At 44.4% G+C, this 16041-nt stretch overlaps 1 protein-coding gene across 6 annotated transcripts in view; it reads left to right on the forward strand.

Annotated features, from left to right (window-relative positions):
* Positions 1-16041, forward strand: part of LOC124998465 (RNA binding protein fox-1 homolog 2-like) — a 64649-nt gene that overhangs the window by 15787 nt on the left and 32821 nt on the right. For 5 of the 6 annotated variants that reach the window (XM_047572896.1, XM_047572892.1, XM_047572894.1 and 2 more), the window contains one exon: positions 2071-2121. In XM_047572896.1, the coding sequence (XP_047428852.1) occupies positions 2071-2121 (51 nt within the window). Of the gene's footprint in view, positions 1-2070; positions 2122-7048; positions 7490-16041 lie in introns of those variants that run through there. The other variant, XM_047572897.1, reaches the window with a different exon arrangement.

The following is a 16041-nucleotide window of genomic DNA, read 5'->3' on the forward strand; positions in this document are numbered from 1 at the left end:
CGAGCTGCATTCAGATGAAACGTAATGAAAACATCAGCAGCCCTAAAGACCACAGACTCACCCCCACCTCCCCTCCCCGGTGTACACCCATGTGTATACACCCATGCACAGACACACACATCTTTCTTTTACACCCCTCTCACATCCCCTCCACCCCACCCCATCTTTTTTCCCTCCCCCTCTTCTTTGCCTTCTTGCCTCATGCCTCAGCTCCTCCTCCACGAGGAGGCATGAGTCTCACCAGGCGGTCATGTTTTCTCTACGAGACACGCCAGCGGGCTAGACTGTGCCGGAGTTATCTCTCTCGCTGCTGTCAAAATATCATCGTTTGGTTAACTTTCCCCCATTGTCCCAGTCTTCCCTCTCTCCCCCCCTTTTTTTTTTCCTTTCTCCTCCCCCCCTCCCCTTCTGCCCTTTCTTTTGCCTCCTCCTCCTCCTCCTCTTAGCTTTTTCCTCACCTCAGCCTCTGCCGCAAACAATGGCTCCTATCGCTGGTGCAAAAGTGACACAGAGGAGGAGAAAATAATTTGCGAGGGAGACAGAAATAATCTAATTAAAAGCAATTATGGAGCAATTAACCACAACACTGCTTCCAGAGAGGGGTCGGTGAGGAATGGGGGCTCACCCTCTCTCCTCTTCTCCGCCTCTTTTCCTTCAATAAATTTGTCCCGTTACCGATATGGACACAGATCAGCCGTAACATTATGACCAAAAGGACAGGAAGAAGTGAATAACATTTTAATAACAATTCAGTGTTCTGCTGGGAAACCACCCGTCTGTCCTCACGCCACAGCAGTGACACTCCTTGATGGATGCAGCCGTCACACGCACAAAAAAACGCTTTAGGAACAACACAACAATAAAACAAGGTGTTGACCTGGCCTCCAAATTCACCAGATCCCAAACTGATCAAGTATCTGTGTGGATGATTCACCATAGAGGCCCCTCCCCTCAACACCCAGCATTATGTTACCAGATACTAGGAGTTATGTATCACGATACTTGAGTCACGATACGAAACATTATTGAGATATATTCCAATATTCTAGATTCTTTTCTTTTTCTACCTTATTTATCTTGTTAGACACTATTTACTAGTATCATATACTGCACTGTGTCCATATTATATTTACTTAGTATCTATATACTATAGTTACTTAGTATCTATATATTATAGTTAATGTAGGTAATAATTAGGACCTGAGTACATAATTTCATTCCATCTCATGCTTCTGCATGGTTGCGTATGACAAATAAAAATCCTTGAATTCTTAAAATCTTAAATGCAGCTTAAAATACAAAATTCATTGGATGAATTGAGTCAAAAAACAATATTAATCCAAATGATCCATTTCCAATTTATTGCACTTAACATTTATACAGAAAAAGTGGTGGTGGAGGTGCAGAAGTCGTGCAAAACAAAACATGACTTTTTCTTTTAAAATCGATATTAATCGATATCGTATCAGAAGAAAAAAATATCGTGATATATATCGCCGTATCGATATGGAAGATCCATGTCTGTTCTCAACTGTTTTTGGAGACAATATTAGGAAGGTGGTTATAATGTTATGCCTGATCTGACTACAGCTTTGCTCTGTGTCTTTATTTTTAAATTGATTCGAGTACATGACCACGATGGAGGTTTCAACGTCGCTGCGCACACTAATTTAAGCTTCGTTCATCTTTTCAAACATCTCTCTGGATTTGTGGATTTTAAAAAAATGTTTGCATGGTTATTCGGAGCTAATGCTTCCCCACTGAACAGGTTATAACTCAGTCTGGTTGGTCCAGTCCGGTCAGAACGGGCTGTTATTTTGTTTATTAATGGTGTTTCTGTATACACTTCAGCCACTGTTCTTAAAAACTGGAACAACTTGCTAAAAAAATAAAAAAAAAAACTTTTTACCTTCCTTTCTTCACTTTAAAATCAATTTTGAGATTTTTGATTTCATCTTGAACCCTTCACATTTCAGAACTGTTGAGCTGCGTCCACTCACTTTTATAGAAAGAAAAAAAATAAAACCCAACCACTCACACTGCTCTCGTCCCTCCTGTTGTCTCTTGCAGAACAATGAGCCTTTAAACCCCGGTTTCCATGGATACCCACCTCACAGTCAGGTAAGAGATGAGTGACTGCATGCAATCCTCTGTAGCAATAACATTTTCTGAAATACAAAATCCTTGACTCCCTCCGAGGTTCTCGGAGTGTGTAAGACGATGTTGTGCTGAAAAGATAGTTGACTTTTAATAACAATAATAATAAGAATGTCATTGAGGATAAGCTGCATAACCCTGGAAACAAACCCTTAATCATTTCTCCTTTTAAAATAAGGGGGGTGTGGGTCAGACCAGTGACATTAACAGTCTATTAACTTATATAAATAACGACAACTCCAGGTTTTTTCCTTTCATTTTTAGTGCAAACAAGATACAAGTACATTATTGAAGTGTTTCCATTTAACGAAGTGTCCTTGAACAAAACATTTTATGAAGAAAAATAAGTGCAGTTCTTTCTTTTAGTTCTGGGTCTCAGTGTCAGAGTTGTGTATTAGAGAGTCTGGCCCACTCGAAACATGGGCGCCATGTTTGCTACGTCGGAGGGAAGGTTCTTCAGTGTAAACCCTATGGGGTGGATGTGCCACGTTGAAATAAATGTCTTATTTTCACCATTAACGGGCCTGTAAATGTTATTGCCAGCATCTGTTAATATGTAAAAGGTCCTCACTTAAATATCCCAGCGCCTACTTCCTTTAAATATCTTAAATGAGTCTGTAAAATGCTTTGTAGCCCAATCACCTCATCAGTCATGGAGCTGTGTTTACCTTCTCCTCAGTCTCCGTGTTCATCCATCAACGAGGAAAGTTTAAAAATACTCAGAATATTTATAAATATTAAGAAATAAGGAAAATTAAACTAGTTTTACTGTTATTTACCATCATTATAGCATTAGCATGCTAGTCATAGTAACTTAGTAGTAACTGAGGCAACGTTACGTGTCAGTTAAATGTGTCTATATACATGGACATAAATTATATTATATATGACGCTAGCTGCTATTTTTTCTAAGCCTTTAGTCTAGATAACTAGCTAGCATAATGCTAGCACAAGGCTAGGTTAACTTTAAGTTTCATTCATTTGTAAAGTGGTGTTTTTGAGATCAAGCTACATGTTAATGATGCTATGACTTTATTTTTCCTGTATAAAATCTGTACAAACGTCTAATTTTATTCTCTGTTATTGCCACTTCTCTATGGGTGAATATTGGTCAGATGTAGCAAACATGGCGCCCATGAAACACTCTAACGTACGCCCCTGATCAGTGTCGCGCTAGTGTGACCTCCTGGTGGACTAATTAGGAATAGCAGTCAGTGTCTTCCGTGTAGCTTTCATTATATTTGCCCCCTTTTTCTAAATCTTACTGGAGCTCATACATGACGGAGCTTTTCTTTTTAAAGCCTCGTGCTATCGCCTCTTTCAAGCTAAGCTCTCCATGCAGCGTTTCTTACCCACGGCCGCTCCAATCCTTTCACTCTCTCTCTTGATGCCTCTCTCGGTTTTTCTTTTCTCATCCCGAGTGTCTCTCCGTGCATATTGCTCTCGGTAATGAGCGCCGCATGTGTTGCAGGGTAGCTGACTTTATTTCCTTATCTTCCTCCGAGCAGCAGAGCGGTCGACTCGCAACCCCCACCCCCCTCTCCTCCTCCCTTTTTCCTTTTAATGCGTAAGGAAGGCTTCAGATTGTGCGTCTGTAAGTCTTGTGTCGAGGTTGTGTAGCTCTGTGGCGGCGCCACAGGAGGGGAGTGTTGGTCTGTGAGCATGTTCCTGCCCCCGTCGTCCCCTCCCCACATCACAACCAGGGAGATTCTCATACCCCCCTTTCTTTCTCTCCTGCTCAGAAGTTGGTATCTCCTTTCTTGGAGCTCTCTGAGAGTGTGTGAGCTGGAAGAGTTTTGCATGACTTCAGTTTGTTTCTGGTTAGGTGTTGGCAACAACAACAACAACGACAAGAAAAAGATTATGCACGAGATTAAAGGCAGGCAGGAAGGAAGAGGCCCAGAAGTGGAGGTGAAGCAGAAATGGAAGCGATGCTTTTTAAGATGGCTCGCCTGCAGGGCACAGAAATGATATTCCAGCCCTGCCTGAGTTCATCGTCTTGTAAGACAAACACCTGGACGCAGAGCACTTCTGATCTGCGGCGTGTCTCGACTCCTCTCGTCATCTCGTTAAATCCGGAGCCAGCGCACACGTCTGCGTTTGTTTAATGAATGATTTAAGAGTCGTACCCTGCTAATGCATTCTGCCCTTGAGCACACATGTTAGGACTACCCCGCACTGCCGGGTTATCATGCAAATGGGGTTAGCCTAGCTTAGCTTAGCTTAGCTTAGCGGTACTGGTTCATTGCTGCTGTGCATTCGTCTTGGTAATGCTCCTGCTGTGTGTTATTATTATTATTAATATGACTAATGTGTGTTTGAACTGCCTGTGTCGGTATGAGTGTGTTAAATGGCGCCAGGCGGAGGCTCAGTTAGGGGTAAACTCCTGGTGGGGGTGGGAGAGGGGGGTAGGTGGGGGGTCCATGGCCTTGTTGACCCATGGAGGTCGTACACGTCGGCCTCCTGCTGTTTAGGTCACAGGGATGATCAGGGTTAACAACGCATTCACACACAAACACCTTTTTTCTTACCATTTGAAGTGTTATTTCAGGCTCTAACTTTCAACTGACCAAACCGAGCCCCTGATCCGATCTTAAATAAACTAAAGTTCCTTCCCCTGTAGATTCCTAAAGTCTTTCCTTGTCTTCTCCTGGAGTCGACTGGATTGAGTCCAGTAAATATTTCTGTCAGAGTTAATGTAGTGTAGAGAGGCGAGCTCGTACCTTGTGTTCTCTATTCCAGAAATGTTCTGGTCATCCAACGCCATCAACTCCCTAACCGTCTCTTGAATCATTTTCTGCTTGGCGCCGTCTCCGGGAAACTTTCCTCTTCTTCTAAACGCTCCGTGTTTGTTGTTGTTTCGGGTTCAGACTCGACCCGAGTGGACTCGACTACCTAAGATGAACTTTATAAGTAAAAGTTCTTCCACACAGCGGACGTGTTTAGTTACGTGTCTTGTTCTTGTTTAATTTTTGTTAGCTTTGACGCTAGCCAAGTCTGGACGCTACATAAAATAAGTACATTTATTTAAGTTATTATTAGATTTATTAATGGGATCACTATTAGCTGATATGTTACATATCAACTATCCACAGATATCAACAAAAGTACATACAACAGTAATAAAACACAGTAAATAAACAACGTCTGAGACCCGGCGTCCTCATACGGGGACATTATGTTTTAGGTTTGTTGCAGCTTATTCTGCTTCATTTAGACATGTTGTTCTCATAAGGAGACACTTTCGTCTGCCGTGTACTGGTAACGAAGGATCAATACAGGATCTAGTTTTATATATAACATGAAAATTTGACAAATTCACAAGTACACGTTTGAGGACGTTGGGATTTCATTGTTCCAATTCTGCTTTAAATTGTAAAATACAGTGAAATTATCCCATTGTCCACATATTTATTATTATTTTTTGTCTTCCTGTTCAAAGATGATGCTTATTTTTATTTTTACTTCTCCCAAATACATAAAGATCTTAATCTTGTGTAAAAACAATTAAGGTGCATTTCAAACAAACGCTTGGGTCTCAGGATCTGAGCAGCCATGAGGTGTTTCCACATAATACCGACCCGATTAATTTAAAAAAAAAATGCCTGCATGTATCGGTCGGGACATCCCTAGATTTAACCTTCAAAAACTCTCGTGCATTGTCACAGTGTAACACCTGAACCCAGGTTATTAATTATCTGAAGAAGCAGTGGGAGGAACGGGGCCTTTGTTCGCCTGCTGATGAGCGTCTGATGGATAAAGGCCTTTTTTTTTTTTTTATCTCCCCCTCCCTGTTTGCCAGCCAAGGTGCGGCAGATATGAATATGATCTGTGTGTAGCCCAGTGTGCATGTGTTTGTGTGTTTATCGCCGCGTTCAGTCTGTGTACTTAATCCAGAGATCATCCCCCTATTCATCCCCTCATCCTCCTCACTTACAGGCCTGATCCTGTCATCCCTCGCTTTCCCTTTCCCTCCCTCCGCCAGCCTTTTATCCATTTATCTCCCTATCCCGTTATCTCTCCCTTGCATCCTTCCCTCCTCGTCCCTTTTCCACTCACTTCCAATCACTTATCTTTTCCTCCTCCCTCTCCATCCCTTCATCCCTTCTGGACGCGGTTCTCGCCAGCCTCAGCAGATGTCTGAACGCTTGGCATCAGGGCATTTTTTTTTTCTTTTTTTTTTCCTCCTTCCTGCAGAGTTCAGTCCCTCCCATATAAAAATGCAGCGCAAGGAAGTGCACTCTCATCTCTAAAGCTAAATTAGCACTTCAGTGTTGGGAAGTGACGGGGCCGAGCTCGAGCCAGAAGAGAGGAAAAAAAAAAAAAAGAAAAAGAAAAAGGTGCAATGCAGCAGCATGCTACATGTTCTCGTTCGGGTTTAAGATAGTCGGGGGAAGGGGTGGCGACGCTCCCCTTTTTAGTTTTGGGATACTTCCATTTGTGGGATGAACGCAGCTGCAGGAGAAGAAGAAGAAGAGATCTAGGAGCCTACCCACGCAGCTAGCTACCTAGCCGCGTACCGGCTGGCCTACCTACCACTACTTTATTTATTTTTTTTTTTTTGTAGCTGACAGGCTGCCACGCAATAAATAAATCATCAAAAAAAAAAGCTGCAATGCAGTGGGGGTCGCATCCGTGAGCCGGTGCGTGGAGAGAAGACGGCATCTTCTTCTTCTTCTTCTTCTTCCCTTTTTCTCCTCGTTTCCCGTCTCTCACCGGGGGTTTTGAGGAGACGGCGGCTTCCCAGCCAGACTCAGGGGTTAGGTGTCTTCACGGAAGGATGGAGGCTTTTGACGGATAGCAGGGTTTGAAGCTTAAAAAGGGAGGGAAAGTTTTGAAAGAGGGGGCGGGAACAAGAGGAAGCAAGAGCGGGGGGGGGGGGGGGGGGGAAGAAGAAGGAGGAGGAGGAGGTGTAACGGGAGCGTGTGAATGACAGACGCAGAGGCAAGGAAGAAGGAGAAGAAGAAGAAGAAGAAGGGAAGACGAGACTCTGGCTGGCAGGAGGAGAGAAGCTGAAAGGCCCGAAGGGGGGGGGGATCAGAGCAGCAGCAGCAGCAGCGCCGGGGAGAGTCGAGAGAGTGACAGGCAGTCGGAGGCTTGCGTGCCGGAGGAGCAGAAGCGAAGGGAAGGAGGTGGAAGAGGGAGAATTTGAATGTGCGAGACAGACGTGGTGGACTGAAGCCATCGGCGGCTCATGGTCCTCGAGCACAGGCACAAGAGTGGGGGAATAGGAGGCGAGCGCGAGACGCAGAGGAGGAAAGTGGAGATCTGGCCGGGAGTTGTTCCTCTAGATCAGACGATGATGGGGCTCTACTACCCAGCCATGCTACCGGTAAGTCCAGAGCAGAGCCATAAAAGAAAAGAAAAGAAACGAGCTTATTAATGATTTTGCTCACGTGTCTCGCTTGGCTCGGCGGAGCAGTATGTGGTGTTCTGTTTACGCTCCGGCCTGTTCTGGATCGCTGTGTCTTGGCCCAGGTGAGGCCTTTGTCAGATAGTTGGCAGGGCAATCGGACTAACAGCGGGGCTTGTCCCTGCAGCTCTGCTCCTTTTCACTTTTTTTTTTTAACTCTTTGCGCCCGATTGTCTTATTTATTTTACCTTTTTTATTTATTCGCTCTGTCAAGGCGCCACTCGAGCTGAGACGATATTCAAAGAGGAACTGGTCCCTCGCGCTTCGTTTGCACAGTGAAAACACTGTGACAATAGCTCATTATTGCAGGATATCTCAATGTTTATACAGTTGATGTCGTGTGCGAGGCTTCTCTTAGCATATGGTGGGCGTGCCTGTGCTACTTTAGCTGAGAGACGGCCCGAGGACGAGAGCTGCTCTCTGTCCCAGCTTGTTCTGCGCTCTTCTTCTCCGGTGCTCGGTTCCTTCGGGCCTAAGGGCGGGTGTCGGGTTTGGGAGGGAGGGAGGGAGGGAGGGAGGGAGGTACATGCGTGCAGATGCGAGTCAGCGGCGGCGGCCTGTGTTGACACGCTTTTTCTCCGCGCAGGCTGCACACGCCGCAACGTTAAGAGTTCGCGTACAGCGATCGGGAGGGTGGAGGTTTTTTTTTGTCGAGCCAACTCCACGCTGTCATCCGGGCTCTTATCCGCTCCCTGGATTGAGGGGGACAGGTGCCAAGGCGCAGTTGTTCCTGCACACAAACACACACACGCACAAGTTACACTACGCGGCTGTTACGACCTCTTCCCTTATGGCACAGCAAAGCAAAACAAACAAACCTGCATTTGCATTCGCGGGGTTTCACAGCTGCCTCATTTGGATACTCTTTAAATAAAATAAAGTTCTCCCGCACACTTAAATTAAACACACAGTGGCTTTATGGTCTCGCCTTTGATCAAATGTCTTTTCATTCTCTTGCACCAAAGTCCCGCAGAGACACACTGTCAGACCTTTACTGTGTCGCCGTTCTCCTTATTCCTCCCCCCGTTCCCTGCGAGGTTGAGGAGGTGTAAGCTAAACACATTATTCAGGTTCTTCAAAGGGAACGACGGGAGGATAGCGGTGGTGGCTAGAAAGGGGTGTGAGGGCCGGCCGGGGGTGGAAAGCACCGGTCTCATGTGGGAATGCGCTTTGAAGGTGACGCGCCAGCAGTCACACCGTCCTTTTGTAAAAATTTATGGCACGGCGCTCTTGTTTTAGGTGATACACGCCGCGAGAGCACACTGCAGGTAAGAGTTACTCCCTGTGCAGGCTCCGGTAAATACTTGGGATTTGCTAAAGCTAAGCACACACTAGATGTGTCAAACTCATATTTCCATACCGTTTACCTGCATTTTGTGAATTTTGTGACGCACATCCATGCTGCAGGGCTGTATTGGTGGCTGCAGAAAGCTAACGTAGCTAGGTGGGAATGCCCGGTTTGCATATGCAGCTCTTTATGCTGATCCACTTTCCTGCTTCCCATTTGTTTTGTGGGGGCGCATTACTCGGTGACAGAAGCCACACGAGTCGGTGTGTGTGTCTGTGTGTGTGTGTGGATGCAGCTTTTGTTTAGTGGCTCCCTACCTGCTGGGGTGTTAACGCTAGCCAGCCAGCTGTCTGCAGATATCAGGCTGATGTCAACAAACACAAACTGCAGGCGAAACAGGCAGCGGCAACTTCCCTGCTCTGTTTGTGCTGAAACTGATTAGCTACGTGTGACTTTTTGCTAAATCTAATATATATATGTATATTCTTCAAGCATGACAAATCACTTTAGGAACCTGTTACTGTGGAGTTTGACTTGCAGAGGACATGACTCCATAACAGGCCTGCTGATGTGTGAAAATTATTAAATGAGGATTATCCAGTGAGCACTTGTTTACAACAAACCTTCAAAGAATCCGTCGAGGATCCACACCCAAGTCTGAAACCCTCGGGGGTTTTATGTGGGTGTTTGTTTGTGGGAGTGCGGCTGCACATCGAGGTAGACGCAACCAAACCGAACGTTTAGATTCATCCGTCTTGGTCGTCCCTGAGGATTCCCGGCACTTCTTTGTGCCTCGCGACCCTCCACATTTTGAAAGCGGCGTCTCGTGCGAAAACACAATCCGTTACCGCAGATTAAACCCTGAGCCGGGGTGCAGAGTCCTCTGAATTGGTGGCCTAATGCACTGTGTGAAACGGCTCCCACCTCGGGCTTAACTGTTCTCCCACTGCCCGCAAAGCCCCGGTGATATTGTCCGACACTAATGCCGCTCTAACTGCCTTTGCCCGGGGCTGGCTGCATGCGGTGGGATGAGGTGTGAAAGTGCTCGGCGTGTTTCCTCACAGCAGCAAAGTGTTCGCGCACGGAGAGGCGCATAGCGACGCACAGATGTGGTGCAGTCCCGCGTCTCCTTGGTTACCGATGTCTGCATCATTAAATAGCGGGTTCATGCAGCAGTTTTAAGTCTTTACTTTGAAATGCTTCTGCAGAAAACACGACGGCAGAAAACAAGAGGCGGCACAAGATGGTTTCTACAAATTTGGCGACTTCCTTCCAGAGTGTCCTCGGCTCGGTGTGAAGTCAGTTTGCTGTGCATCTGTTTAGCTTCTGATTTAAGAGCGTCAGCGGTGGAATGGGCCTGTCTCATTCTGTCATTGAGCAGCCAGGTTCCCTGGCCCTTCACTGTCGCCGTCTAGGTGCGAGGCACCAGGAATTGTGTTGTGTTGCCTGCTGGTTTTGCGCAACGTCCTCTCGTGTTCGCCGCACTAGTGAAAGGGAGCTTGTCTCAGTCATCCAGGGATTAAAACACCAGTCTGCTGTTGCAATGTCCTGTGAACTAGTTTGGACTGAATCACGTTCACACGTACCAAAACGAGACCGGTTTTCCTTGGCATCGTTTCGAGAATCTTTCCTGCAAAAGTCAATCGATTGCAAAACCACATCTAGTTGTGTGAAGGCTGTCGTACATATGTAGTACAAGAAGAAGACATGGTGGAGCATGAACATAAACCCCATATACAAACATACAGTCTGGATTCCAATCCTTTTTTAGCTCATCGTAGTGGTGAAGTAACGCTGTTTACTGCCCTAGAAACCCAACAAGGGTCAATATCTGATGCAGCACCATCGATGCCTGTAGTGCACCATTGATGTTGTTGTTGTTGTTATGAGACTAGAGGGACCAGGGTTCAAAAAGGTTTCGGCTCCGGCCATAACAGCGTAAAAATCAATTAAAATCCTACATCCCACCCATCTGTAAAGGCGCCTCGAGCCAATTTGGATTTGTTATAAAAAGCTGTATAAAGAAATAAAATTGAAATTGTTGACTAGATACAAGTTAAAGACTGATTTAGTTCGTGCGCCAGATCTTTGCTGTAGTCTGAAGTGTGGTTCATGCCTCTGTGGCCGCTCATCAGTCTGACTCACTGGTCTGCGTTCTGTCTTTCTTTCCAGTCGGGTTAATTTTTGTTTCTACTTCTTGCTTCTCTTTCCGTATTGGTGACCCAAACATTCGTCAAAGAAGAGTCGTACGAACGCTTGTAGCTTCGAACCATCTCAGTCGGTCTATCTTCGACGTGTTCTGTCTTTATTGAGCCAAAATAATCAATCAGTTTTAAAATTGCGGAGATGGAGAAGCGGTCGGTCATACTGAAGAGGAAATACACTAGTACCAAGCGGACCAGTCGGAGCTCATGTGGTCTGTGTTACCGTATTTTCTGGGGAGGTTAGGGTCTACGTATGGTCTGGTTTGTCGTCGTAGCTACATACCCTGTTAGCTACATTGCTTAGGCCACAAGGTACTTCATACCAATAACTCTTTCCGGAAAACTCCCCCCGTCTGCCGCCAATACCTTCTTCCTTTTCTGCTTCTGTAAGCTCGAACACGAGCTGTTAATTGTTTGAAACACACAGAGAAAAATACACAAACTGACTTTCACAATTACATAACAATGCCGAGACGTCAGCGCTCAGGTATAAACGCTTCCTACACCACAGGGTACCAGTGTTTGTCCCTGCAAAGGCTTTGGCGGAGAATATAAAGCAAGCTAAAGACTGAATCAGCCTTTTTTTGTCGCGTAGGCAGGAACACTGCAGGGCCTCAGCTGATAAATCTGATATAAGAAGCAGACGCTCGTTTATTTTAGACTCATTTGTTTTGTTGGCCTCGCTTAAATCCTGCAGTTTAAAACATATTTATGTGATTTTATGTTATTTTTGAGCCGATTTATTTATTGTCTTAAGTGTCGCAGCTCAACCAGCGACACTAGACTCTGTGTACAGTTATATAAATCTTTCTCCTTTCTCTTCTCTCTTGTTATTTATTTACTTAAACCAGAAACAAACTGGGAACCAGACATTGTTGTACGTTCAAGCCAAGCTTCCGCCAAGCTTTTCTTTTAAACGCTTCTTATTCTTATATATTTATTTGTTTTATTTTTAGGCCATTTTGCCCGAGGTGAGTTTTTTTTGCGGCTGTCGGTGTGATTACAGTAATGATGCTGACGGTGATGATGATTGCAGCTGTCAAAAACTGTCAAGCCGGGTGTCGCAGATCTGGGCAGAGCCGCCGCTGACACTGACACTGACGGGGCAGCTCCAGGTTACACTGCAGTTAAAGAGGACTTAAAGGATTGTTGCACTATTTTTAAGCCCGATTTTTTTTACCCTCTCTTTGCGTCTAGATGATAAACGGGCACGAAAATGTCTGGAATCAGCTCACTGTCGAGCAACAGTCCGTCTGTCGGCCCTAAAATTGTCTCCAGATTGTCTCGGTTGATACTTCTGGCTTATTGAGTTATTTTTTGTCGTTTTCCGCCGTGATTGCACTGATTTCAGGTCAGAAAAATAACTTGAGGTAATAGCATTACCGCCGCTCTGTCTGCAGTACGTCTCTCAAACTGTTTTTCTTCAGGATTTCCTCTTTTATTTGACTGGTAGTGGTCATCCCTTGTAAAGATTGACCAACCCTCCGTAATATCGCCCATAGTTAAACCAAAAAAAACAAGTTTGAAGCTCAGCGTGGCGTCTCCGGCCGTTGCCATCTTGGCAGAACCTTAAGGCTGATACATACTTTTGTTCTCGCAGATTTTTCTTGACGTATGAACCGGGCAGAACTGTTAACTCTCAGATGCTAGCATTCGCATGAATCTCTCCCAGGTAGAGGTTAGCATACTTTGTGAGGGTGCACGCTGTATGAACGGCGTAGTCCGGCATCAAAACAACTGGTCAAATCCGAAAATAATAAGAAAAGTGCCTCTTGACGTCCATCTTGGCGTGTATCATGTACGCTGCAGTGGGAGGGAACTAGAAGCAGTTTTTCGTGGTGTATAAATGACCAAAACGAACTTTGTTCTCGTTCCTGCATACATCGAGAATAAGAACAAATTTCCGGCTTCTCGCTAATTCAAAATATATGCGTCACTTCATGCTTGGAAAAAATGTATAATGGGTGAGTAATGTAAAATTTAGTCCCTTACAGTTGACCTTAGAAATAGGCTATAAAAGTTTTTGACATGAAGGCCCGAATGCGATTGACTCACAATTGTTGCCAGCCTCAAGTGGTCATTTGAGGAACTGCAGCTTCTTTCATAATTTATCATTTCTGGAGGTTGGTCAGTGATTAGACACTAATTATAGTATAGAACAGAATAGAATACAATAGAATGCCCTTTATTTCCATTATACAGTGTACAACTTCTCCTTTTCAGTGCAATACTAAAAAAGATATTGAAAATATACAAAATTTATAAAATAAAATATATATTGTTTTTTACTGCAGCAGTGGTGAAGTGTAAACATGCACAAGGTTTTTCAGAATAGACGGACAAGACATAATGGCAGCAGATATATAACTGCGTCCATTAGCAGCACAACTAGCCACAAACTCAGTCTGCAGCGAGCGCACAGTTTAGAAAACTAGAGTTACAGCCTTGTTTATATTCTGTCTTTATATGATCTCTTTCTCAGTAAACCACAACCCAACCTGGTGTCATTGCACAACTCCTCCCCTGCATGATTAGTCACAGGGGGGGGAAAAAAAAAACATCTTGTGATGTTGTAATAATTAGTCTCCAGCTCAAAAGGTTTAAAGAAAAATAACATTTTGTCTCGTGTCTTCGAGGCGATTGTTGTGATTTGGCTAAAAATGAGTCGCCGCGTAAGCTGATGGACTAATAAACCGCAGAGAGAGGGCGAGAGATGAAAGCTGACAGCGGATTAAGATCAGAACGGATGACGGCAAACTCTTAAGTCGACACAGGCATTCCTGACCCGCTGACTCAGGAGCAGCACTGCCCTACATGGCAGCATCATATAGTCAGAAGGAGGGAGGGGGGGAGGAAAAAAAGAAATGATGGAAAAATATACAAGGGCTTTCAGCAGGAAGGGGTCAGGGTTATAGGAAATAATGAGACACCCACTTTACGAGAGAGTTATGCCCTAGAAACTTTCCAGACTTGAATTATAACGTTTTGAAAATCAATCTGACCAAAGATAATAACAGATTTTTGTTCTGATATTACAATTAAAAAAAAAAAAGGGACCATCTGGAGTGAGACCCGTTCATCCGAACCGCTTCACTTCTCACGCGTTCACACGCAGCCACGCGGCGGTCGAGTTACCTGAGACACCATATGTTTTTCTAAACACAGAGAGGATGGGGGGAGGGAGGAGGGGGCTGCAAAAACCTGTCAAGCATTCGTCTGCCTGCTGAATTTAGCCTCCAAACACCCCAGAACATCCCCCCCACTCCCCCCTCAGCCACCGAGGCTCAGAATAAACAAAAAGTGCTCATGCAACTAAACAATCAGTCCACGAAATGTGCAAAGTTATCTACTGATCTGCTTCTGTCGTCCGTGTCTTTTCTTTGACGTAAATATGCTTGACACCCCCCGCCCTCCCCCCCTCCATCCTCCACCCCCCCAGCTTCATTCTTGCCTGCCACGCTTGATGAAAGCCAGAGGGCAATTTTTTTTCCTCCCCCGTTTTAAAAAAAGCACTCGCACTTAGAGTCACTCAAAAGCTGCTACCGCACGACGTGTCCATCAGAGCACAGGCCACGCCCACTCCCACACCCGGCCAATCGGATAACATCTGGTTCATGCATCATTATTGTACATATATATATATATATATATATTAACCCTGGGCCCTAGTCTCATATCTTTTTCTTCTTTTTTAAATAAGAAGATGATCAACCCTTCTGTTACCTTAGAATTTAAGATAATAGGAAGGAGTTAAAAAAAAAAAACACTGAAAATGATTATAATTAAAAAAAATTTCCAAAGTTTATGCGTCAGGTACTATGTTTGTACTAAAATAAAACAACCCTCACATATACATCCAGAATACGATTCAGGAGAAATTAGCATACAAGAGAGATTTGTTTAAGTGGCTTTATATCATATCTAAGTGCATATTCTTACATACATATTCCTTTTTTATGAATTTTCACAACTCATTAAATTACGAAAAGTCATTAAATATTAAGCAAAAAAAACAAAAAAAGATGTTAATCATGTTTTTAGAGACGCCGAATATTGAATGGGGTCAAACTGAAAGATAATAGGAGAGTTAAAGGCTCAGGTTGTTTTATTAGAAGTGTTTGACTGATTGATTTCCAGATATGATTCCTGTTCCTTTTACATACGAGTCTTGCTCCGAAATTTCACGAGATATAACTAGGTGCAATTTAGGGCTGGAAAGTGACATAGTCCTAGTCGACAGAGACCAATGTAGACCTTTACCTACTCTAGATTTACAACTTTACCACCTTAAGACCAAGTTTTAAGGCTCATTTAAGCTGCACAGTTTCCCAAACACTAGTTGGTGTTGTGTCTTTTTTGCCAGTCGAGTTAATTTTGTTCCTACTTTCCTACGTTTCAATTTCAACACCGTCAGTCAACCTTCCTTCAGAGTTTCATCTTTATTGATCCAAAACAGTCAGTTCTTCTGTGCTACTATCAAATTGACGCAGAAACCTAAACCTCCTGTTAGTGAACAACGTCTCTACTCCAGCAGACGCTGAGAGACTCTACACTTAAATGTTTCTCCATCCAGTCGACACCAAATCACAGCTGTTGGAGTTGGAGTTGTGGCGTTTCCCTTTCCTCCTGATTAGAAGTTGATAATTCCACCGGGTCACGCAGACATGAAGGTCAGCATCCGCGCTCAATCAGTCACTGGTCGTCAGTGCTGACGTCTTTGTTTACCTCCAGAAATGTTTTTGAGGAATTAGGAAGGAGCAGGTAGTGACAGATAAGGTCCCGTTACAGAGCCAGCGTCGATCACCGTGTCATCCTTTCAGAAAGTCTGAATCTCTGCTTCCTTTCTGCCGCGTTTCCATTTTTAGGCGTCCTAAAGGAAAAAAAGACTGAAACACGATAGACGTGTTGTTTTTTTGAACCTACACTGGAAAAGAAAGTCTTAAATTTCCTGTGGACGGCACAGATCAGCAGCACCTATA

This window comes from Mugil cephalus, chromosome 20, assembly GCF_022458985.1.
Source record: "Mugil cephalus isolate CIBA_MC_2020 chromosome 20, CIBA_Mcephalus_1.1, whole genome shotgun sequence".
In the NCBI taxonomy this organism is placed as follows: domain Eukaryota; kingdom Metazoa; phylum Chordata; class Actinopteri; order Mugiliformes; family Mugilidae; genus Mugil; species Mugil cephalus.